This window comes from Tetranychus urticae, chromosome 2 (assembly GCF_039701765.1).
Source record: "Tetranychus urticae isolate SD_2017Ah chromosome 2, NJAU_TeUrti_SD_1.0, whole genome shotgun sequence".
NCBI lineage: Eukaryota > Metazoa > Arthropoda > Arachnida > Trombidiformes > Tetranychidae > Tetranychus > Tetranychus urticae.
The window spans coordinates 17974051-18000530 of record NC_142959.1 but is presented as its reverse complement, the minus strand read 5'-3'; the positions used below and the strand labels follow the sequence as shown (position 1 = coordinate 18000530).

Genomic DNA, 26480 nt, shown 5'->3' with positions numbered 1-26480 from the left:
TCTATCTTAATAATCATGTGTCTAATTATTTTGATCAAATGTATGTGGACTGACCGAAAGTCTGACCATGTAAAGTTGCGAAAAATTACTGACAGACGAGAACGAATCCCTTCCTTTCCTCCTCCACCACGACTGTGGTTTGCTTAATCAAATCAGACCCTAATTAATACCTCTTATTTATCATCAATTACACACTAAAATTTAAAAGCTAAAAAAAAAAAATGACAAAAAAGAAACAAAAACTCAATTAAAAATAAGAATTAATACTATTGTAGACAGAGAGACTAAATTAGTACATTAAATAAGTATTATATTATTTGATGTACATCTACAATGAATTTATAAATTAAATTAAAGCAAATAACATTGATAATTAACGTTTAAATTAAGAAATAAAGAAATTCAACTTGTTCGATAATCGGTTACATGTAAAAATCGAACATCGGACTTGTATCCGGATAAATATCGAGATCAGGATCAAACTGGTACTTTTTAACAAAACTCGGTCTGACCATGATTTAAATTGGATAAACGCCCAATTGTATATCAATTTAAGCCTAAACAGTTAATTTAAATCATAAACATTGCAATTGTAACTATCTAATGACAATTTACAATTCCAAACTGCCGTAAGACACGGTCTGACACTGATTAATTGTCAGAAATTCATACTAAATCAGTACTTTTTGATGTTAGACAATGACTATGTTGTAGAGCATCATTTAAATGATTTATTTAAATAAAAATAATCAAGAAATAACCATTGATTAATTTAAAACAGTGAAAAAATGAAATCTTGTCGTTCGCTTATCGAATGCATGTAAACATCGAACATCGGATCCGAATCCGGACTCATATCGGTAGACTGGATCCGTCAGACCAAAATTCTAATTAAGTTAATTTAGGGAATTTCCGGAATGAAATTATGTTTAAAAATCGTTTTAAATTATCCTCTTTCCCAATTTATCCTTTAAAATCTTAAAACATGACTAGAAACCAATTTAGTATTTAATTCTATATTTTGAAACCCTAAAATAAGTTAATTTTGAAGAATGTATGCCGTCAGACCTTCTTTTTACACATTGCCAGGCTTGAAATTAATTTAGTAAATAAAAATAATAATGATAATATTGTTTATTTGGTGAAAATCAAGAAAAAATTGAATTAAATTCATTCGATTATCGGACAACAAAAACTATCGATCATCGGATCCAAACTTGGATCCAATCCGGGATCAAGATTGGGATCAACAACTAAAATCGTCAGACCGCATTAAAAGAAATAAAGAAAGAATAGAAACGCTGAATTCAAAAGTAAAAGCATTTATTGAACTTAAAGAAATCATTGGGCTTTTTGCCATTTATCAAAATCTTCTCCTTGTAATCCATTGCCATTTGGCAAATTTTCTGGGTGATTTAGTACCAAATGTTGCTTTAGATTTTGCCAACGCTTGGCCTCAGCGAAATTCACTTTTTTTGCCACAAAAGGCACATTTCAACTTAGGTGGATCAAAACTGAAACCAATCCAAAATCCATATTCGGGATGCAACTCCATGTTTCTCGCAATTGTGTTGAAATTCCCTCCGATTTCCTTAGCCTGTCGAATAAGGTCTGACAATGGAGAAGTTCTCTTTCCTTTTGAATCAGACTTCGTTGTTAACACTTCTTTCTGAGTTTTTGGATGGACCATCCGTCCGATTGTACCAACTAACTCGCTTTCACCAGTTTCAGGGTCCACTTGAAAGATTCTCCGTTCCTCAACTATATTCGGGTGGCAAAACGGCATACAAGAATAATTATGATCTCCATTATTTTCTATGGCAAACATTTTAAATTAAAGAAGATATGACGTTAAGAGAAACAATAATAAGTATTACAGATAATAACATAGATGCGAATACTGAATAAAAAGTGCGGGAATAAATGTAACAAATATGGTGAATAAGGAAAAAGGAAACTGATACAGTGGCGCCATCTGTTGACTAGTGAATTAACATAGAATTTGGGCTCAAAAGCGCCAATTTTGAATTAAGATTTAATTATTTTTGGTCTGAAATGCTCCTAATTGCTTTTAAATTGATTAAATAATCATTTAAAGTAAATGATTGTGAAGAAAACATATTTGGACACGTCCAAAAGGGACTTTGGACTTTTCGTAGAGGGGATGAATGTCGGACCCTGGATTTTGATTACTAAATTTATTATCAGACTAAAGAATTAGAAATAAAATGAATGTCAGATCCTGGATTTTGATTACTAAATTTATTATCAGACTAAAGAATTAGAAATAAAATGTGCGTCAGACCCGGGATTTCTTGGAATAAATAAAATAAAGAAATAAACTATGATGAATTTTATATAAAGTTAAGGTCCTGAGAAACTAATTTTCGAAGAATAGAGATTTGCATGAGAATAAATAAGACTTATTTTATGATTTAAGATTTACCAGAGAACCTTAAATGTTTCGAAGAAATGCTACCCTAACTCGTAAATTATTGAGAATTAACTAATAAATAAGACATTTGCATACTGACTAAAGCCTAAAACTAGGTTTAAGGGTCCGTCAGACCCTACTTTCCCAGATAATAAATTGCTAAAGCATAACTATTAAGCAGAGAAAAAGGTCAAACGACCATCTGGTGATTTAAGGTCACGAACTCTGCTCTCCCAAACGGGACTATATAAAGAATAGGTAAAATTTGATCATTTATCCTTAAGTTCAGTTTTGGATCCAGAAGTTAAGTTTTTGATCTTCAAGTTTAAGTACTTTGATTTGTGGTAAATTCATCTTGAAGTATTTGTTTTGCTTGGTGTTCAGTAAAAGATTTTGATACCTTTATTTTGTATACTTCACAGTATTTTTATATAACTATGAAAGTAAATAAAGCATGTCAACTAAGTTTTGTTCTTGAAAATTTCTACCTTTACTTATTCATCATATTAAACGGTCGTCAGACCCATCACTCTCATCCTCATTGTCATACTACACATGGAACCCGGCTCGGTGACAATATACAGTAGTAATGTTGTCATTGAAGCGTCATGATCATGGTTAATTTTTTAATCCACTTCATCAATTTAAGTCAATATGAAAGTAAATTGGCATGTACAAAGTGATGATTGATTAACCATGATAAACCAAGAAACGATTAAATATGGTGTTTTATGTAAAATTTTCAACTGTGTTATTGCACGAGTGAGAATTATCGCAAACAAGATCAGAAGATTGATATTTATTAGATCTGATTGATTAGATGAAATCTGATTTTCGGATGATATGCTTGAATCTCATATGCAATGGAATAAAAGATGAAAATGACAAAGTTTGCGAGTTTATTCATATTATTTATTCTTTATTCATTTCGGAATAGATGACATAGCTTAATTATAATAGCTTGATCCCCTTAACATAGACAAAAAATGAAAACGACTATACTCGTTGACTTAATTTCATGTATAGGATACTGAAAGCATTTAATCGTCTTCAGTGAAGCCGTGAGTGACAAAAACCACGAAAACATAACTCACCAAAACCGCATTTTTTTTGAGGTGAACAAGTCTGGGACAAAGATGGACAAATCTACAAAAAAACGGAAAATTTATTGTATTGGACAGGTTTTGTTCAAAACTAAATACTGAGTAATATTTGTTCACTTTTAATTAAATTATGAACTTGAAATGAAAATGATACTTACTAGAATGCCCAAGAAGAACAAAATAAAATACAAAGAAATGAATTTCATGTTTTCAGAGTGTGTAAAAGAAAATTTATTGAATTGAAGTAACAATTATAAGAACTGATAACCAATTCATTCAAACCAGGCTTTATATACCTTAAATTTGTTTATTCAATGAATAATGTTGATCATCAAGCTGGCAAAATTTTCGCATCAATTCTATCTACTGTGTAGTATTAGTAACTTATTTGTATTAGTAATTTAAACCCATTAATTATACAGTAAATAGTTCAACAGCTTTGCCATGACATAAAAAAGCAAACTTCCCTGTGACTCAAAACCTAGTATCGTTATGTCAGCTGTTATTGCACGAATGAGAATTATCGCAAATAAGATCAGAGAATTGATATTTATTGAATCATTGACTTTTATTATTTAACATTGACTGACAGTCTTGTAAACCTTGAAGAGTGTTGAATATAAAATATTTAAGTCGATAAAAAAAGAAATGGCCGAAGATATTATAATGCTTTGGTTCTGTCACACAATTGAAGACCAAGGAATCCACAGGCGTATTTGAAAAGTTGACGATTGTCTTTAAGGTCAGTTACAATGGATTTCCAGTCAAGTTTCTTGGTTCCAGACTCTGATTTGGTTCCATCAAAATAAGCAACTAGACCATCAACATCACCTGCAGTTAAAAGCTTTAAAATACCAGTTTTATGGTAAAAAATGAATTCAACCAAAGTCTTTCTATCAATGGATGGATTACTGGTTCCTGGTCCAGTATTTCTCATGGCCCAGGCAACTAGGGAAGGAAGACCGTGTTCTTTTTCTTCAGTAATACCGGTTGCTTTCTTGAAGGCAATTTTGGCCAAAACAGCGGGCCAGAGAGTTCCTTCAGTACCAGATTCTTGACCATGAGTTGATAGGAAAAGGCCTAAGCCAATAATATCGCCTGATTTGTTTGCAAATTGCTCTCGATTGTCTTCAAGAAAGTTGAAAAATTTGACTGGATTTATTTTACTGACTTCTTTGTCTTCAGCTGGATCAGAGGAAGCCCAAAGTAACAGAGGAATTGGCTCGGTAACGGGTTCATCAGCAGCTAAATGGTTAGCAAAACAAGGTTAATACGGATTTTAACTAACAAGACACCTTGAAATAGGAATCAATTGAGCTAAGATCTTACCTAAGACAATAACAGCCGGAATCACCAACAGGCAAGTGAGAGTTAAAAGAGATCGGACCATTTTATTTTAATAACAATTTTGACTATTTCAGGTTTTAGATTGGATTTGAAGAAAGTAATTAAAATGTTTATTGACGTGTAATAGCTTTTTATAAGTCAAACTGCCTCAATATTTGATAAACAACCCATTGTTTATGAGATTTTGACAGATATTTTCTTCACTTGTTTGGCAAATTTACCTGGAAATATTACCTAATCGCACCATATCTTCGAACTATATTATAATTCCAAAGGTTTCAGTTTCACAATCAACCAAACAATACATGAAGTGATTTTTACACAAAGATTATGTTTTGTTGAACGTTAAAAACGTTCATTTGAGCCAACAAATTACAATATCATTTGAAATGGATAATTGATAAAATATAAATCCTTATCCTCAAGATAATCAATCAATTTACAATTAAATTGTTTATTTACATATTAAATATGGCAAGCCTGGAAGCTTATCATTCACAGTCTACAGATCATTCAAGATCGGTGTTCATTCCGGTCTTCTGTGAATTATTTTCTTGCAATCGCACTTTTGTGATATCTCGCGATCTAATATGCTGAAATTGTGTCCATTAGATCTTTTTACCCATTTTTGGCAAAAATTTTTATATTAAGCCAAAGCTCAAGGTCAGCTTTTTTAACCTTTGACTTACATTTGGAGACCACCTGAATTGATATGGGCATTAGGCTAGTTGAATTTGATTACAAGATACACGATTACAGTCTATGTACCTGGTACATCTACTAAGGGATAAACATTCATATCTTTTGAACATTTGATTTTTTGATTTTTGCTGCTATTATATTTGTAGAATGAAATATTTTATCAATTAAATAAAACAAAACAAAAACAATAACGAAAGTAATACATTGATTTATGACCTTAATTTGGATCGATCTCCATTGTGTTTGAACTTAATTTGTATACTTTCGGTTTACTTTACCCATAATTTATCTGTCAACTTTGCTATTTTTAATTGTAATTCACTTCAGTATATGAAATGTATTGATGTATCTCGATTTGTCAAATATTTAATTTAGGCTAAAATTTGATGCTTCATCTGATCTAAAAGTATCAACTTGAAACAATTAAACTGTCAATTGTCTTGCATCTAAAATAAAACTTGATTGTGTTCACTATTTGATAGCTTTTGCAGTCTATTGAGTGGACAATTTATCTTTTACCTTGTCTGAATAATATAAATCTTGTACTTGTACTTTTTATCGATTAAATTATCGTAATAATAGGACTTGTCCATTTAAATTGTTTGAACCCTTATTTTTAGATTGTTGATGAACGCTCAAAGGCATAATTTATTTTACATTCAGTGTCTCGTCTTTTGTTTAGTTTTTAAATTACTACAGTATTAAATGTTTTTGGCAAAACGTCATCTAATTGATCCATTTATATTAGTTAACTAGAGATTAAAAGATGATGACTCGATTGCATGTTAATCTGCTCAATAGGGGTTAAAGGTGGGAGGTTGAGGTTTTTATATCAATCAGCTAAATTAATAGAAGATCAAATAAATTGGATTCTCCAGTTTTTTCGACATCATTCCAAGTGTAATTTAATCTTGTAAAGATGATTGATGCCAGTAATCTTTGATTAACCATCATAAGCTGTAATTAGGAGAATCTGTTGATGAATGAGAACAATAAGAATTATTATTTTTTCACCAAAACAGGCTGTTGCAGTGAATCTTGTCTGGCATGAGCACGATGAGTTAATTGCTGATATAACCATCCAAGTTACCAAGAAATTTACACAAGATATCATGATGATTACATTACTTCCTCTCGACGAAACTTGTCATTGATGAACCATCGATTCTCAAGAATACATCCAAAAGACCATCAATGAACAATTGCTTAACAGGACACTTGACAATCAATGAGCTTAAACACTCAATGTAACATGAAGTTGCTTGAAGAATAGATTGATTTATAAGTATGATTGACTTTGAAATTTTTTGGTGATTTGATGAGAAATCAAAGATAATTGTTGATAAATAAGAAATGCATTCTTTTAAAATCGTTAAATAACAAATTGACTGGTATAATTTGGGCCTTGTAATAAAGCATGACTAGTTGATGATGTTTGGAATGGCAAGTTCACTTAAGGTGGCCAAAGGCACGAGAGATCCACGACGAAGATCAATGTCAGAGGCGTTAATTTCCTGATGAAGGAGAAAATAGATAATAATGTTAATGATCAATTTAAAGAAATTATTGGATATTTTTGAAACTAACAGAAAGAATCATTGTATTATCTACATCAGGCTCCCAATTGAGCTCTTGAGAAGTCGTGACAAGGTGATGATGATGATGATGATTGAAGCACCAATCTGTACAATTATTTACGAGTTTCAATGGATTTCCAGATAAATCAATAACATTTATGAATGTTATTAAGTTTACCAGATGGGTTAGGATTTAAAAAGGACGGTGATTTTCAACGTCATCAATATTTGTGTGATTGTTGTTTTTGTTATTGTTAAAGGCAATATGTTTTGGGCAGTTTGTTCAGTTTGTTTGCAGTTGATGGTACCGAGAAAGAGAGACATCAGCATTATTGAGACAATAACGGAACATTGAATTGAGCCAAAAAAGATTAAATCATCATTCAAGTTTACCATAAGTACCATTAGTTGCTGAACTCAATCGTCTAATAGTAACAGCGTCGTCAGTTTCTTTATCATATTCCTCAGATGTTTCATGTAAAGGTTGCAGTTCAGTCATTTTCGATCTTCCTTCAGTTGATTTAAACGAAATTAATCGTGCTTCTGGAGTTCTTTTTTCATAATTTTGATAGACTCGGGTATAAGCTAAACAAAAAAGAGAGAAAGATATTTAAAAATTGGGAAAATTTCATCTTGATTAGAGTAAAAATTATCGGTAGACATACGTATTTTTGGAGATCCTTTTCGTTGAGCATTGAAAAATGGTGTTTCTCCTCTGAATTTATTCATTTTATATGATCTTTGGATTTTGCACATGTAAATGGTTATTCCAGTTAATACAATAATCAAGATACTGAGGCATCCAAAAAATACATAAAATTCAGTTGTGTACAGATCAACTGGACTTTTACGGCTTTTGGTTTTTAGTATGTGATGTTTAACAGGCTCTTCTGTAGACCATTTAGTATCAGGAAGCTGAAAATAAGAGAAAAGCCAGAAAATTAATGTGATTGTCAGCGTTAATTAGTCAGTAGTTGGTATTGAAAAATATATAAGCTGTAAATCATGAAGATAATTAATATAAAATTTGAGACTGTGGCTCAAGACATTGAGAATTATCTTATTGAATGAAATGTAATAATGAATATTCACCTCGTACGGAAGGTTAACACCATATGAAACAGATTTAGAGATACTTTTGAAGCGTGAACACCTTTGTTGTTTTATTCCTTGCCAAATGTGACTCCCGTTTTGCATGACATCAGCCTTGTCATCACCTTCGAAAGCTGATTCAATCGGATTGATCAGCTGTTGATGCTTTGGTCCAACCTTGATTCTCAAATCTACAGTAAAAAAAGAGAGAAAATGAAATGAAATAAATCATCTTCACGAGTTGAAATGCTGATTCAACTTATTGAAAAATAACTCACTTGATATACATCCGATGTATGTACTATATTCATCCAGATAATTGTCAGAATCTAGATTACCACCGACTTTAATCATCTGTTTGGGTCCTAATGAACCAATTTTTGGTATGTTTTGTTTGAGAGCCACTTCATGAACAGCACCATCAATCTGAAAACAAAACAAACATAAATTCTGGTTAACTTGTGAATTTAACTATTTTAACGTATCAAGAATCTAGAGCGGATTTAGATCAACCTCGAGTAAAAGAAGAATCGTACTTACTTCAAGCTTGACATTATCATTTGTTCGATTGTAAACAACCCAATGTCTGAATCCATCAGCATAATGATGTTGTTGCCTTGAAATTGTTTTACGCCAAGCTAGTGATGGTTTTATGTCAAAAATTAATAAAAATAGATAAAATTTGTAGTCAAATTGCGGAAACAAAATTTTATGACTGCTCTGTTTGAATTGATATCTCTTCAAAGCTAGAGGTTTCATAATATTCACTTGATTCGAGATGATTTAGAATCATTCGTTTGAAGTAAAATCGTCTCACATTTTTTCACTTTTTTATCCTTTCGAGTTAAGCTATCAACTTTATTTTGAGAATCGATTCAATAATGAGGATCACAAAATCTTTAGGCTGTCTTCTGGTTTTTTTTGCACCAAATTTTTTCCACGTTATTTTTAGGCAGAGGGATTACGTTTTACGTAATAAAAAACTTTTGACCTCAAGATGAACTTACACCCTTGAAATCGTGCTTCCCAGGGCCAGAATTTCGGTAATTTTGTGAAAATTTTTTTATTTTTAAAATGTAATCCTCCAGAAAATTATGCATTTAGCTGAATGAAAATTATTTTCCTATCTAAATCTGTTAAAAAGTTAGAGCGATTTAATTACTAGCGTCAATTTTGACTCACCTAGTACATGCATTTATAAAATTGGCGGTTAGCAAAGGAATAAAGAATGAAAATGACAAAGTTTGCGAGTTTATTTATATTCTTTATTCATGATCTATTTCGGAATAGATGACATAACTTAATTAGCTTGATCCCCCCTTAACATGGACAAAAAATGAAAACGACTACTTTCGAAGACACAATTCCATGTGAGGATAATTGAAGCATTGAATCATTCTCGATCAGTATGCTCTACATTCACCCTTAATGCAAAAAATGGATAGGCCGCAATCTGAGCTTGTTTTACAAGTTTTTCGTCTTGCGAAAGATGGGCAGATCTACAAGAAAGCAGAAAATTTATTGTATTTGAGTTTTGTTAAAAATTAAATACCGAGTAATATTTGTTCACTCTTAATTAAATTATGAACTTGAAAGGAAAATTATACTTACTAGAATGCCCATGAAGAACAGAATAAAATACAAAGAAACGAATTTCATGTTATCGGACTGTGTAAAAGAAAATGTATTGGATTGAAGTAGAATTTTTAAGAACTGATAACCAATTCCTTCAAACCAGGCTTTATATACCGAAAATTTGTTCATTCAATGAATAATGTTGATCATCTAGCTGGCAAAAATTTTCGCATTAATGCTATCTACTGTGTAGTGTGTAAACATTATTTATACACGTATTAGTAATTTAAAACCATTCATCTTACAGCAAATAGTTCAACAGTTTTTCGTAGACAGAAAACAAAGCAAACTTCCGTTTAACTCAACACCTAGTATCGTTCTGTCAGCTGTTCTTTCAGACAAAAAATCATCAATGTGAAGTATAAAAACAGCTAAACTGATAACAGGAGGAAAATGAAATTTCCGTTTCCTTTAAGTACTCGAGACTTTAAGCCTGCTGTTTCACAAACTTATGACCCCTTTTATGTTAATCGTTTTGCTTGATTATTTACAAATTTAAATTTAATTCGTTTCGTTAGAACATACATTTTTCGTATCAATTTTATTCTACAATTGATTTTAATGATTCTAACAGATCGGGAAACCGGTCGTACTAAACTAATGCACAGAGCATTTCAGGCACGCTCTCATTTATATAAAAAACATTTTGCATAAGAAAACTGCAAAACATTAAATCATAGGTAATCAGGTACTTAAATGAAACGCAAATTTAATTTGCCTCATGTTATCAGTTTAGCTGTTTTGATGATTAATTAATGATTGTTTGTATTGAAGAACAGCTATCATAAGGTTAATAGGTTTCGAGTCAAACAAAGTTTGCTTTCTTTTCTGACATTTGAAATCTGTTGAACTATTTCCTGTATGATGACTGGGTTTAAATTACTATTAATGCGAAAATTTTGCCAGCTAGATGATCAACATTATTCATTGAATAAACAAATTTTCGGTATATAAAGCCTGGTTTGAAGGAATTGGTTATCAGTTCTTAAAAATTCTACTTCAATCCAATACATTTTCTTTTACACAGTCCGATAACATGAAATTCGTTTCTTTGTATTTTATTCTGTTCTTCCTGGGCATTCTAGTAAGTATTATTTACCTTTCAAGTTCATAATTAAAATTGAACGAATACTACTCAGTATTCAGCTTTGAACAAAACTGTCCGTTACAATAAATTTCTGTTTTCTTGTAGATTTGTCCATCTTTGTCAAAAACTTGTACAAGTAATCAAGAATGCCTACCTGAAACAGCCACTTGCATTGGTGGTAGGTGTATCAAATTCAGCTAATTAAGCTATGTCATCTAAATGAATAAAGAATAAATAACTCGCAAAATTTGTCATTTTCATCTTTTATTACTTTGCATATTCAAGATTTCAACAGATGATCCGATTTATCTTGGTAAAAAATTTTATGGCTACTCTGTTTTATTCTTTATGATTGTTTGAATTGATATCAACAAATTCAGAGGTTTCATAATATTAACTTGTTTCGAGATGGATTAAAATCATTTCTCGTGTCGTTTGCAGTAAGTCTCTCTTTTTACACTTTTTATCCTTTCGAGTTAAGGTGTCAACTTTTTTGAGAATAGATTCGCTTATGAGAATAACAAAAATCTCTTTTATTTTTCTTACAAGGGAAGTGCCTTTGCTGGTACGATCATTTTCAAATCTCATAATGAAAATTGTAAATCATTTTTCAGTAACTCCAATAGATTACAATGCAATATCCTCGCTTAAAAGTGCTTAAATATCAATAACCGCGCACTAGCGAAACAAAAGCAAAAATACGTGTCTAATTATTTTTTGCCCTCTACAATATAAGCCCGAAAAAAATTGAAAATGATCGTACCAGCAAAGGCACTTTCCTTGTTAGATCAGTTTCTGAGATTTTTAAGGTCAAAGTGGGCAACTTGCGGGTCTACTGCAGGACATACTATAGCATATTACATTGTCTTATTAAGATTTATGTAGAATACATTTGCGGCAATCGATCGATGCTATCAAAAGTCTTCTACTTGCTACAAATGCTGAGATTTTCAAGCTCGAAAAAGATCAGACAAAAACGTCGCTTGCGGACCCAGCTCCGAATATTGTTTTGTCGCTTTGTTGCAGTGATGTACTCATGCTTCTCGACAATAATGATCAGAAACATTTTGATAAGCTATTAAGATAGGAAGAAAAACTGATTGAATTAGACGCTAAAGTCAATATAAAACCCATAGAAGAAAATTAAAGTCCTCACAATCAAATGATTTTTAGTATAATACATTTTTGAATGCTCAATACAAATCTATTTCTAATCATTATTAGTAGGTATTCTAACAATCTTATTCAACGTCTCGAACAATATCAATTGGTTTTTAGAAAAATTCAATTTCCTCTCAATGGTGCGAATTATGAACACTTAACTAACATTAACAGATCTGAAACAATTTCACTTTCAGAAAGTGAGCTCCAAATGACATTTAGAGGTCAAACAACGAAGTGATCTTCAATGAACTTGAAAGCCGGATTTCAATGTTTCAATGATTTAGTCTTTAGAAGCTCAGGGTTGAAGTCTGAGGTCTGTACCATCAACCGTTCGAGAGTTATACCTTCAAACCGACGTAAAAGTTAGCTGGATAGCTCGATATTCTCAGACTATTGAATGGAAAGCTATTCTCAGACAGGTACAACTGGGAATCTTGACTGTACATACCTTTGTTGACTCCATCAAACTCTTGAAGATAAATTCCACCGGATGACAGCAAACTCACAAGCAGCGACCAATCATCTTTTTGAAACAATAATAAGAGTCGACGAATTTGACTGAAGAATGGATAAGCTTCAGGCTCGGCTGAAAAGGCAAACTCTAAGCAAATTCCGTTTTTAGGTTCAACATCGATTGTGGTAATGTTGTATGTTAGAACAGATGATCCATCAAATCGCACACCAATATCTTGTTCGCAGAAATGACCTTGATAAGAAGTTTGCTCACATTGACATTTCACACCTTCAATAGAACCAATTCTCATATTTTCACGACATTTGCCTCCATTTTCACAGGGTTTTTTATCACAGACACGTTGACATCCTCCAGTAACATTACCATTAATAGAAACGTGCTTTTCCTCTCTTTTCTCTGAACTTTCCTCAATCGCTTGTTCTAAATCAAAAAGAGTGTGATTGATTAACAAGCCAGAGATGCAACCAATAAAAGTAGGCAGTGAATGGTCAACAATTGGATCAACTCCACCAATAAAAAATTGTGTATGCGGAGGCAAGGCAATAAAAGAGCGAATCGGTCTAACAAGTTCCATTGATCCTCCATACTGCCAAGGCTTTTGATAATATTCTTGTAACAGGCCGAGAGAACTGTTGATGGTAGCTGAAATTGGTAATGAACAATTACGTTCACAGCCAGTGTATACAGACAAAACGGTTGAATTACGACGTCTTTCAATTGATACTTGAATTAGATTCCCAGAGATAAGTTCAGGCCCAACTCGAACTCGCCCAGAGACTATAGTGCGGTAGTTGTTTGTGGTAAAAATCACACTCAAATTGAATAAATGAATTTGAATGAAGTTGTTGAGGTGGTCATTTGCGTAGAAAACCAATCCGGAATCCTCATAAGTTCGGAAGCTTAAGGAAATGCGTTTGTTAAGAACCGGGTGAGTTTCATTTCCATGGACCATCATGTGAACAAAAGCATTATCTGAGCTAATTGTTAATCCATTTAGGTTGGCATCATCTTGGCAGTTACGTCCAGAATGAGCAAATGGGTTAGCACATATACATTCATAATTTCCCCACATTTCAATACAATGTCCATTATTTTGGCATGGATTGGGTTGGCATGACTCTTGACATCGGGATTCAATATCAGTAGCCCTGGAAAGCAAATGGAAAGAAAAATATTGCAAATAAAAAAGTGAATTTATTTAAAAATCTAAGCTTCCGATTTCAAATCATCTGTTTTGGCAATTATGCTCACCTTTCAGGAATAGACAAAGGTATAATTCGCTCAGCAATCAACAGGCCGCGGAAACATCCAATAAAGCCTAAAGATGATTTGTCTTTAAGCTTTGACCTATGAATTGATATAAGGTAGAAAAATATATTACTACAGGTTAAATATTATTTTCCAATCATTGATATGTATTGATAAATTACTAACTCAGGTGCTCCGCCAATATAAAGAGGTCCTTCAAAAAGATCAAACATTTCATTACGATCTAAATCGATCATCAGTGAATCCAAATTAACAGTAAATCTCATGTGCCTCGTTTCATAATCAACCCAAACTTGTTGCCATTGACCATTGTTTAGTTTACTTCTTGATATAAGCTTCGATTGTCTAGGAACACCATTAACAGAGTATTCAAATAAAATTTCAAAAGGACTAATTAAAGTGACTAAAAAGCGGCCATGGTGTGGAAACAGAGGGGCTTGATAAAGAATCACTCCATAAGAAACGGTTGTTCGAAAACTGAATGCCAAATCTCCAGAAACCCAACCATCAAGTTCAAGATACGATTGACGGGTTTTAAACGTTACAATGTGCTCTTGGGTACCTGAAACACACACAAGAAAATAAATCAATTATCGAGAGTAAACAACTTGAACAATTTGTAAAAAAAGTTCAAAACTTCTGTAGCGTTTGGAAAACTTCCCTTGTTATGCATTTTTGAATGACATCCTTCACTCATTAAATCTTTGTTCATGAGTCTAGTTATAAACACTTTTTTGTATCAATAACATATTTATCAGCTTAATCGGAATTTATTTAATCATCGACTTTAAATGCTTGAAATGAAGCGACTCTCAAGAACCTAAGATTATTCAATCAAACTCAATAAACACTCATTATTGTGTTAAGCTTTTAGCCAATTAACACTTATTCTAATGATTGATCAATTGAATCACTTTTCTCAGTCTGATTGCATCCTATTTCAATTAGTTATGGAATAATCAGTGTAAACTATATTTTTTATTCATTGAGACTTTTCGATACAAGAATGATAAAGCTAAATTTGAGACAAAAATCCTAAATCAAGCAACAAAAAGCTCAGATTTCTTTGTCTACAGATAAAAATGAATATTCAAAATATTAGTTACACAATAGCTGAATATGATTATCTAACTTGAATTGTTGGACGGATAAAAATAAATCTGTTTTTCTTGATTGTCTCAAAAACAAAACTAAGCGTATTCAATTTCATTTCATGTCATTAGAATGCGCAAATTTTGCTTAAAGATCCCATAAATAATATAATAGTTTTTAGATATTTCCATACAATTAACTAAAACCAGTTGTAAACAAACAAAATCATTCTCAGTAGATTTACAATACAATACGATTGTTTCGCTACCATTTGTGTACTTACTTAAATCAATGCACTTCAATGGTGATAGAGTGAACCGCCCCTCAGAGGCTTCAGTTAAATTGGGCGAAGCGAGGAAAAACGCTCGAGTTATCGCCAATTTAGCTGGTTCAACAATAACACCAGAATCTTCATTCTCTCGTTCATCTAAAAAGTCGCAATTGCAATAACGCTGGGGATCCTGACAGTTCATAGCGGTTGAACATGGACATCGACCACTAATGTTACTTCCCACTGAATCAAGTCGCCAATCGCTGGCTGAAATCATCCAAGCTTCCTTCGCCAAACTGTTGACATTAAAATTGATAAAAATATATAAATGTGTCAATAATCTAGGAAAATCAACTTACTTTAAAGGAGCCTTTCTACATCCGTATTTTATTTCTTGAGTACATCCTTTAGTGTGGCCAATCAAAGCTTTCAACATTTCTTTATTGAACTCTCGATATTCAATATCGATATAATAACTGGGGAAATCTTTTTTACGAACGATCTGAAAGATAACAAATTTCATTAATGAGAATCGTGAAATATTTAAGTGCATAAAGTAGGATGTAAATGAAGGGTGTTTTAAGCAAAAACATTTAAAAATAACAGTTAAATGTTGCATATTTTCATATGAGAAGCTTATTTATAAAATTATTAGCAATTTTATATTCAGCTTTGGTCTTAAACCTTTCAAACTGGTTCAAAGTAAAAAAAACCAACAGACATGGCAACTTCAATTCGAGACCATCGAAATATCAAATCATCGATCAATTTCTTACGACAAACAAACATTTAGTCAGGCTAACCTTTCTTGACCAACTGCAGTGTTTAAAAGATGATAACTTATATCTAGCAATTGCTTTAACAGTTAAAAACCACAAAAACAACACTCTATGTATCGAAAGCAACACTGACTTCATCAACGGTCATAAAATATTCCCTTCCCAATATCCTAATTGTAAAATACAATGCAGTGCTAAACTACATTTAAAAAGTTGATTAGTTGAATCAATTCTGTTGAATCTACCAAACAACTGATTACTTCACAATTAAGATTGATGCCGCATTATTAGAGTCAAAACAAATATTAAGGATGGATAATTGACTAAGGCCTCCGGAGTTGTTTGATTTAGCTTTTCATTTTACTGTTGTTTTCATTGAAAATTGGTACATTGTAGGTTTATCCAACGTTAATAATATCTGTTGAGGCTTCTGAAGCATTATTATAAGCTGTTAGATTACTTTTAAGCTGAGATTGACTTTGAATTTGCTAATTAACATTACAACTTGATTTATGAAATGAAAGGTAAACCAAAACAATTATGTTCAAAAAAGCGCAGGTTTACCTATTTGACTAATGTTATGGGATAAAAAACGGCAACACCAATGAAATGATCATCAATGATCGTCTTTTTTACCTTAAACTTTCTCACTCTTGTCCGACTAATCTCACTCAATCATCTTTAAAATTTTGTACCTTTTCATTTTTTAAGGAGCGTTGGACGAACCTGTATCTCACCTTTAAAAGTTACAAGGAGTGGTTCATATGGTTTTTTTACAACAAAACAGATTCCTAATTTCCAGGCCTACGCATTGTCTATCCTCTTTCATTCAATAATCTGATGGAATGATAACATAAAGAAAATAGAAATACCAAAACACAAGAGAAAAGCTGATATTGAAAAATCTAAAAGGTTAATTATGAAAGGTTAACCAAGTTTTGGTTCATTTATTGTGCTAAATTTGGTAAAAGCTGTACTACCATTGAGAGGTGAAATCATACAATTTTTTGATGTAATGATTTTTTGATGGACCCGAGAATAATCGCCCTTAGATAGCTATCATCATCACCATCAACACTAGCTAATATAAGCTACATGTTTAATCAGATGAAGGTTCATTTTAAATTCACCATGTTACCAATACCTTGGTTTACTAATCAAGCTCTCAATCTTGAATTGCAAATGAGGTAACCTAACCGAAGACAGTTTAATTATTAGGTAAAGCTTATAAGGTTTGCTTGGTTAAAACTAGTAAGATGAGATGATTAAGCGTTGCTTTTTTCATTAAACTTACATATTCAACAGGCAAATTGTGATTAACGGTGGTTTCGGTTCGCTTAAATGACATTGTACATTCAACTCTAGCAGGTGGTAAAGGTCCGTTTCGATCAATATCTATCATGTAAGTTCCATTTTTACGATGTCCAAGCAAATAATACTCTTCACAGGTTCTTTTGTACAAAGCTGGTCAAAAGAATGAAATAAATTGAAAAGGTTATTGTAAATGACCTGAAAAATTCTGGAAATACTTACCAAAGTGACAAGTTTTCCCTGCATAACCTGTATCGGTACAATCACAATCTGCATCCCCCTCTTTATTGACTGTACACTTGCCACCATGTTCACAGGCACCCGGATAATCACATGGATTTATGTAGGAACATTGATCTAAAGCAACACGACCTGAATGAAGAGCTCGATTGTTCAACAATATCCGAGAATCAACAGTTTCATGGTCAACACCAAGGTTGCGAATACATCCCATGATACCGTAACCGTAAGCATTTGAGTTGTTGAAAGTAGCATTAAGAGCACCAACAATAATGTAACTATTGAATGACATTTCCCCTTCGAATTGGTATTTGACGGTATATTCATTGTTGATTTCAATGGTTAAATTTGAACTTTGACCATACAAACCAATCATTTGCCACTGACCAGCCAAGAATCTAACTGGTTTACCCGAGGACCAGGTTTTTGAGATTGGCTGAATCTCTGAATTATCATTATCATAATCGATGATTGAAAAATGGGGAATCGAATTTTTTAAATGTAAAATCCATAGTAAATGACTTGTTGGTTCTTCTACAAAACGGAATCGACCTGATGAAAGGATGACATCTCGCTGGGGAGTTTTAAATTCCATGAAAAGATCAAGTACGTTAGAGAACGTTTTGGTTACATTCAAGTAAGATCGAGAAGTTTGAAAGGTAATAGGTAAACTGGGCACCGGAGAACAGCCAAATTCTGGACCAAAAAGGCCAGTAAAACGTATATTTGGCTGATTCTTTCTGAGACCCAAGAAAATGTCTTCTCGATTAAAGTAAACTGACTTCAGGCAACCGACGAATTTTGATCTCACCAAGCTTTTTGGGTAAAGTGAACGAACCTCGACTGATTTAGGTAAGCCAGCTACATAAATGTATGGTTCAAGGTGAAGGTAGAATCGTTGCCCATTAACATGAAGTCGATGCGTGATACCGTCAACTATTATGTGAACATCTCTCTTAGCGTGGATAACAGTCACGTTATGCCAGGCTCCATCTGACAATTTACTTCCTGTGGTGGTCACTCTTAATGGGCCTTCACCGAAGTCAATCTCAAATCGTAGCTTACCCTCAATTAGATCCAAGAAAACATGATTAAAATCAGGATAAAGACCATAAGCATAGAGAAGCATTGAATCATCAAAGCGAGTACGAAAATGAAGACTGATTCGATTCATTAGAGTTTCTGTTCGCTCAGTCCAATTAAAGGCGGTGTAAGTGATGAAAGAGGTGCCACGGAGAGTTAATGCTGTTACTGGAGACACTGAACACCAGGTATCCTCAAATTCAGTACCAAAACAGTCACATGTTGAATGAGTGTAATGATTGACACATGAAGATCCTAAGGAACATTGAATACTTGATCGACACAGATTGATACAACCCGTTTTCAGGCCAACAGAAGTTATTAATGGCACATCAACAAAAAGAATCGAGCTATGAGTGAACTGAATGTTGCCCAAACAACCAATGAATCGAGGCGAATGGTGGTGTTTATGAACATAACGAAGGTTTGGATCAAGTCCACCAAAGTAAAGGCTTGATGGTATATTTCCGTAGATACTTGGTTGTTTCGGATTATACTGGCCATAAGGTTGATAACCATTTGGATGGAGGGACAAAAAAGATCGAAGTACAAATATAGATCCAATTTGACCATCAATAATGATCTTTAATTTAGCCTCTGAGGCAATAATTGTCAGGTTTACTTGATGCCAACGATCATCATTAAACCCCTTGCCAATAGTAAACTTATCTAAAGCCAAGCCAAATTCGTGAACAATCTCAACAGCTCCGCGATTCAAGATCATATGAAACTCATACAGGGGATAGCCAGGTGGGGCAGAATTAACTGAGTGAAACAATAACAAACTATTGGACCGATGAGTCCTGCAAAAGAAGAAAAGACAACTTTTAATATCCTTCAAGCCAAAAAGTAACTCTAATCTTTCAACTCTTTGCTTAATCGATGACAACAGAGGTTAAAATGACTGTTTCTGGTTATCTCTGGTTTATTTTAACGGATCAAAGTCTAGACATTAAGGCTACATGAGATATCTTTAGACAGCTTAAGACAATCTTTTGCAAAAACCAGTTAAAATTAATTTGTGATTAACGGGTTCAACACTTTTAGCCAACATTTTGATAAATCTAACCCAATGCATCTTTATTCACCTTTACATGAAATGTTTGAAAATCTCATTGTAAATGATGGATTGACTTGATGATAACCTTAATTACGTGATAATAATGGATGAAATAATTTGCCTAATTGGTTTCTTTCAGTGTTAACTATTTTCTTGATTGATTGTGATGCTTACAGAAATCATTTCATTAGTCAACATTGAGTATTACGTTTTAATTAGAAAGTAACTTCATTAATTAATAGCAGGGAGACTATTAATACTTTTCTGATGCACTTTTAACCATTAAAACATCAACAACAGGAAACATTATTGACATAACCCTGAGTTTTTTAAGGCGTTTTGTAATAAAACTAAACTGCAATCTTAATTGTTGATATCACCAACACACAAATGGTGAAGCAAAAAGGTATATATTTACAATAGAAAGGTAAATAGGAGAATTGGTAAATTTTTTAGTGAAGCTCAGAGAAATGCTGTTGAAGGAAATGAACAACTGGAACTGAATTGTCATTTAAATTCATCAACACGATTTATGCAATTTGTATTTGATTGTAATTATTTGTCTTCTCGTGATGAAAACTCTTATGAGCTTATTATTTATGGTCTACTTTGGGTGATGATATTGATAATCAGGTAAAGACTGATACACTTGAAGCTAATTGATTAGAGACACTTGACAGTTTAACACAACTTACAATCGGAAACAACAATAATAACTAGTTGGCTCAATTTGTTTCAAAATAAGTCATCAACCGAAACATTTGATAATCATATTTATTGAAAACAATTTTATCCTCAATGGGAACTCTCGATAGACATTAAAATGAAACTTGATTGAATTAAAATACATATAAGAAATTAATCAACAAGCAAAATTAAGAGCTAGAGAGTTCAACCTGAGATCTGTGATTTTTTCCGTAAAAGTCATGTTAGTTTATGGTTGTTAGTATTGGTTTTCAGGTTTAATTTAACCATAGTAACATGATAATCAACAATTTATAATACTTTGTCTGGTTTATGCAGTTCTCGGTTGATTTTGTTCATTGATAACAATTACCTTTCCTGGTTTCACCTTTTATTAGTTTACACAAATGGATACATTTACTGGATGACAATAAATGTTATTGGTAAAAAAATAGAGCCATTTTTATCTAACTAAATGATCGTTAAGGTAAATTAACTTAGCAACAATTGCGACCTGTGTGAATTGAAAAACTGAGTAGTTGTATCGATCTTTTGGGTTGGGTTTACAAATTGTTACAGTTTTTGCCTCACACTAAACACTTGTTGAGAGTCAAGTATCAATAATTGGACTAAAGCTAATTGTTAATGCAATGTAAATCTTATTGAATAATCTGAGACTTATTTTTGAAAAATCTGGTTAAGGTTGATTCTGATTTAAAGAAGGTTCAAAAGCAAGATTGTCAAACACTTGACATGACTTGGTTAGTTAAAGAGGAAAGCTTGATTGTTTGATTTGTCAGAAGTTACTGGTTAATTACTTACCTAAATTTAAAATTAAGAGATCTTGTAATGTGGGGAGGCCAACAATCAGTTGAGTTGATTAGAAGAAATGAATTGTTTTGTGTGAAAGTAAAAACCTTTGGATCCAAATGATCTGGTATTGAAGGTGGAGATGTTGGTGAAGTGAATGCTGGTCTAGGTGGTAAAGTTGATGATGAGATTAACTCTTTAGTGTGATGACTGTGACCATGATGACCGTGATGACCATGGGTATGAACCAATAAAATTAAATTAAACAAAATGGAAGCACAAAAAAATGTAAAGTCTCCCATGTTAACACAGTTTTACAAACGAAGCTAGTAAATAAAATCACATATGGAAGAAGCTGTTAACAGTTGTTGATATCAAGACCCATTAATTTGTAATCCATCGTTAAGAAGCTAAATAATAAACAATTTGATTAGTCTATTATGATCAATCAATCATTAAATGAAGAGATAAATAGCTAATAATTAGCCTTATTCCTCAAATAAATCTGTAAACAAGTCTGTAGAGTTGCCGTTAACAGTCAACCAATTTTATCAAAAGTAAAAAACAATTACATTTTCAGTGTTTCACTCTTCAAATTGTGTCAAACTAAAGTTTATTATCAACCTCATTACTGTTATTAATTACAATCAACATGATTACAGGTATAAAATGGTAATAATATTTGTAATAATAACATCTTTGAAAGCGCTGAAAGTTGCAACAAGCAAAGTAACAACATTGGACTAGTTTACCTGCAAGCAAATAATAAACACTTACTTTTGAACGGAGATGAAGATGAGAGTGGGCGACGAAGAGAAACTAAGAAAGATGGAAAGCTGGATGATGATGAGAGGGGAAAAGATGAGAAGAGGGAAAACTAAATTATTTGGGAATCTTAACTTCGGATGACAATAGAGGCAACATTTAACCAATATGAAGGCGAAGCTCAAAATATGTAAGCTTCACTGAAATCCTTCAATCGGTTTGGTATAAAAACTGGTTGTTGATTTGAATTTCGTACAATTAGTTGAATCATTTTTGCCTCTCAATAACTCAACACTAACTCAATCAGATTAAAACAATCAACTCAAGTCAAGCAACTGGCGCCATCATGTAGGCGTATTGTTATTTAATTGGAAAAATAACTGTTGGTTTATCACTTTACTTCAAGAGTCGCGTTATTTTGATTTACTTGGTCTTCATTTCACTCTTCACTTTAGTCTATTTCATTATGTTTAATTTATCATCTCAAAGTTTCTTTGCTATTAACAATCTTTTCAAGGTTCACCATCATTACTCAGAAGGAAACACATCTCCACCCTGAAACATGGTGAGTTAAAGATCATCTTTGCTTTCCTATCAACCTGTTAAACCTGGAAATTATTTTCTGCTTTTTTTGTTTCTTCTCTTTGCAGGATTGAAGTTAAAATACAACTATCATTTCAGTGTACAATGATTAATCTGCTGGTTATTTTCATATTTCTGCTGCATCTAGCTGGCTGTTGCTCTGTCAAATTGATGAATTAGAAAGATGCTAAATTTTTTATTAACTGTTGGTGTTTTAGTCTCTTGGATGTAAACCCATTGGGATAAATGGTGCCTTTTGCCCTTTAACCTGGCTTTCATTGGAGTAAATGGATGATATCTAAGCTGAAAAAAATGAATTTTCATGTTCCAATTGAAACATCAATCACAAAAATTGAGCTTGAAAGTAAATAGTTTCCCTGTCCCGATGATTTTACTAGGAAAGTACCTAACTCAGTGGAAGTCTCAATCAAGTTATCTAGTTTTTTTTCCTTTAACTACAAAGGCAACCAAAAAATGGAGCCAAATTAATGAGTTAATAGTCACTAAATACAGGCTTTTCAGAAACAAATCTGGATCTCAAAACTCTATTGGAAAAGGCAATTAGAAACAATTGACCAGAACTTCAATTGAACTTCAAACAGCATCAATAACTTTCCGTTACAAATGAACTTGTCGATTATAAAATTCACAGGAAATTTTTGACCAAAATAAGCATTATGTTACTCTTGTCTTTGAAGTTGAAAATCAGCTTTCAAATTTAAAAGGTAAATTAATGAAAATTGAAGATTCATTAGTTTGAAAATAACAGATCAACAGTTACATCTTTAATAAATGAAAACATTCATCAGAGAAATAGGTTTATATTAGGGTGTTCGATAATGTGTTGACCTCAGTATGAAAAATAAATTATTTTTTCGAACTAAAGAGTTTAATCACTTCCTTGGGTAGTATATAGAGACTATCTAAAAGGATTTTCAAAAATTTCGTCGGCATGCCTATTTTTTAGATTGACTCTGAAAAGTACCTAAATTTCAGCCTTTTTCTCTTTTATTGATGAAAAAACGCGCCATTCGCGTAGTTTATGAAGTTTAAGCGTGTTAAATTAATCAGCAGGGTTACATTCATTGAATTTGAAAGTGACATTGCAGAATCGTAAATTCTTCGCAAAAATTTTCTATTCAACATCTTTACCTTCATCAAACTCCTTTGCTTGCTAAACACAAATCTTGATGGATAAATCTTATTAGCAGATTTCACAGGCTAGAATCGCTGATTAAAGGCTAAAATATTTTATGATTTCAAAGGTCAGATCATGAGGAATGTTTAGCATTAGAAATTTTGAAAGCCAGCATTGTCATTTGATTTTTACGGCCACTCAAATAGAAATTATCGATTTTAAGTAACGCATTCGCAAAATGACCACAAACAACTGACCTTCAGATACAATCGGACTTTTTACACCTCATTACATAGCTGATTGCTTGGAGATTTCATATTTTTGCACAATAAGCCGATTCTCAATACAGGCAGGTCATATTTGACCTTTGAGTTACTAGTATTCAGCCGTAAATCGAATTCAAAACGCAATTTGACCTTATAACTCGACTAAATGTTGATCGATGCTGACCAAACTCAGTAGATATTTGTTATTAAGTACGATGAATCATGCCAAAATGTTAATTTTTATCAGAATTCAGAGAAACTACCTTAGGTCAAAGCATTATCGAACACCCTAATATTTTGATTTTATTAATTGTAATTATAAGATCAAGCAATGGATCAACTATCAATTGATAAGTTGCCGCGCCATCAAAACGTAAACTTGAACTTTTGTATCAAGAAAACGAGCGAAGTTAAATGAACACACAAAAGGCTGAAGTGAATTTCAAATGTAATATTTATTCAATTATAATCTGTGATCATCGCTTTTGGTGTAAGAATTAACTGGAGAAACAAACAAACATTTAATACATTTATAAGGTTTATCTTGACAGGTTTTGGAGCAACATTAAATTGATTCACCATGAAACATATTCATTTTCAGTGAGCTTACGTCGATCATCATCAACATTACCTAAGCCACTTTTCAAACGATCAGCGTCCTTAAAGGAGACAAAAAAGGCCAATAAAAAACAAAGAACCATTTTAATTTCAAGTAATCAGAGAAAGATTGAAATTGTAACTTACCTTTGAAAGTGAAGCTGCAACTGGAACCAATCGACACTGAACATTACTCCGTTTACCACCGGGTTTCCAGTCTTTGGTGAATGTTACCTGAGAGTAAACCAGGTTAACCAGTAAACACACGAAAATTAAAACACCGGTTAACTTCATAGTTGACAAAATGTTGGACTAGATGAGAAATAAACTATCAGTTAACTTGAACAGAATCAACCAAACAACTGAAGAAATTTGAAGAAGCAAATTAGCTTTTATATACTTAACCAAATTACAGAATCCAATTTTCAATATTTACCTCATGAGATTTAAAATTCCTTATTACCATTGACCATGTTAACATTCAATTCTGGTTCAACATTTTTTTTCATTTCCATTTCACAGCACAATTAACAAGTAAATTACAAAAGTACAAAAATATGATTATAACAACCAATTATTAATGTTCGTCAACATGACTATCAACTGGAAAAGGTCCAAATATCCTGATATATTAATTTACCTTTGAACCCTCGAGACTTAATTTAAAATTTGTAGCTAATACATTTAGGAAATCAAGATATTTTCATGATAAAAGTCAACCTTTACCGATGAACATATTTGCTCATTATCCAAAATAATTAATCGGTGAATCTTTCATTACAGATGGACATTCATTGAGGCCTGAAATAATTTCCATGTTTACGGATCAAGTAACTGATGAATTTCTGTGATTAAGATTATCCTTTAGGCTGTGAGATTCATAATGAATGATGGACTTTTTATTCATATTTACAGATTTGATTAAAATATTGATTAATGTTACATTCAGTATTTACATTTGCTATTTTCATTAAATTGATTAATTCAGACTTCAGTTTTTCAACACTAATGTACGTTATAAAAGTGTTAATAAAAACAAAAAAAAGGTTAAACTGTTTTTTTTTGCTCGAGTTTCCATTCATTTTGTTGATTCTCATTTTCAAGAGTTGTTTTTTCCACCATGTTATATCTCGAGTTCACCGAGTTGTTTTCATTAAAATTACTTTGCAATTTATGGTTGATTAAATTTTCTCATTAAACCAATGAAAATTAATCCATCATCCAGTCTTTTCGTTCTCCTTTTTTACGTTGAGTTGAACCATTTCAGTTGTTAATTGTATTACTCTGTTTCCTTTTTTTACCTTTTTTATGCAATTGTATTCACAATAAATGTGAATTGCTTGTGTCAGCATCATGGTACAATCAATTTGAGAATAAAGGGTGTCTGTATTAAAGTGTCTTGAGCACCAAAACTTGAATGAGCCTTATTGGGTCCAGATAAAAAACCCAACAACAAATAGAAACCATTTTAGATAAAAAATAGCCTCAACACCATCTTTAGAAATTAAAATCAATTAAACATTTAAAAATTCAAATATCAAATTTTTAATTTCTTACAAAATCTTTTCATTTTTCAAATGTTTAATTGATTTTAATTTCTAAAGATGGTGTTGAGGCTATTTTTTATCTAAAATGGTTTCTATTTGTTGTTGGGTTTTTTATCTGGACCCAATAAGGCCCATTCAAGTTTTGGTGCTCAAGACACTTTAATACAGACACCCTTTAGTAATTTACTTTGATTATTTCTTGCTTCCTTATAACATGCTTGTGGTGATGATTGAAACACAGAGAGGTTTACTTTGTCTAAGCAATCAACAAACACCGATTCATCGATAAGCTGGATATTTTTAGTGACTTTAATCTCACTAGACTTTAACTTGATCCTCAATCAACATTATCCTGGTAATTTAGGTGCGA

General features: G+C 32.3%; 2 protein-coding genes and 3 long non-coding RNA genes across 9 annotated transcripts; 2 read left to right on the top strand and 3 right to left on the bottom strand.

Annotated features, from left to right (window-relative positions):
• Positions 1–4072: 4072 nt before the first annotated feature.
• Positions 4073–4977, bottom strand: LOC107366628 (uncharacterized). Its single transcript, XM_015934248.2, has 2 exons — positions 4867–4977; positions 4073–4782 (listed from the first exon to the last, which is right to left on the bottom strand). Exons 1-2 carry the CDS (start codon positions 4925–4927, stop codon positions 4199–4201), a joined length of 645 nt encoding a protein of 214 aa, XP_015789734.1. The 5' UTR covers positions 4928–4977; the 3' UTR covers positions 4073–4198.
• Positions 4978–6181: 1204 nt separating this feature from the next.
• axo (axotactin) lies at positions 6182–22240 on the bottom strand. Of its 5 annotated transcripts, none has more exons than XM_025161809.2 (16): positions 21993–22240; positions 21228–21625; positions 17561–19464; positions 17322–17491; positions 15608–15750; positions 15261–15544; positions 14051–14447; positions 13868–13963; positions 12590–13764; positions 8796–8893; positions 8534–8681; positions 8256–8446; positions 7829–8078; positions 7557–7748; positions 7174–7268; positions 6182–7100 (listed from the first exon to the last, which is right to left on the bottom strand). In XM_025161809.2, the coding sequence occupies exons 2-16, from the start codon at positions 21515–21517 to the stop codon at positions 7008–7010; spliced, it is 5526 nt and encodes a 1841-aa protein (XP_025017577.1). In that variant the 5' UTR covers positions 21518–21625; positions 21993–22240; the 3' UTR covers positions 6182–7007. The 5 variants fall into 5 exon arrangements, with proteins under 5 accessions (XP_025017577.1, XP_089124631.1, XP_089124630.1 ...); XM_089268505.1 differs by having other exon boundaries at positions 7566–7748; XM_089268504.1 differs by lacking the exon at positions 21993–22240 and having other exon boundaries at positions 21228–21652.
• On the top strand, positions 10847–11224 carry LOC107366779 (uncharacterized). The gene is made up of 2 exons (XR_001569752.3): positions 10847–10974; positions 11083–11224. It is a non-coding gene; the product is annotated as an uncharacterized LOC107366779 (long non-coding RNA).
• A 5-nt stretch (positions 22241–22245) lies between the features above and the next one.
• LOC112539355 (uncharacterized) lies at positions 22246–23447 on the top strand. Its single transcript, XR_003083175.2, has 2 exons — positions 22246–22545; positions 22631–23447. It is a non-coding gene; the product is annotated as an uncharacterized LOC112539355 (long non-coding RNA).
• A 955-nt stretch (positions 23448–24402) lies between these two features.
• Positions 24403–24916, bottom strand: LOC149094051 (uncharacterized). Its single transcript, XR_016199359.1, has 2 exons — positions 24711–24916; positions 24403–24625 (listed from the first exon to the last, which is right to left on the bottom strand). It is a non-coding gene; the product is annotated as an uncharacterized LOC149094051 (long non-coding RNA).
• Positions 24917–26480: the final 1564 nt, after the last annotated feature.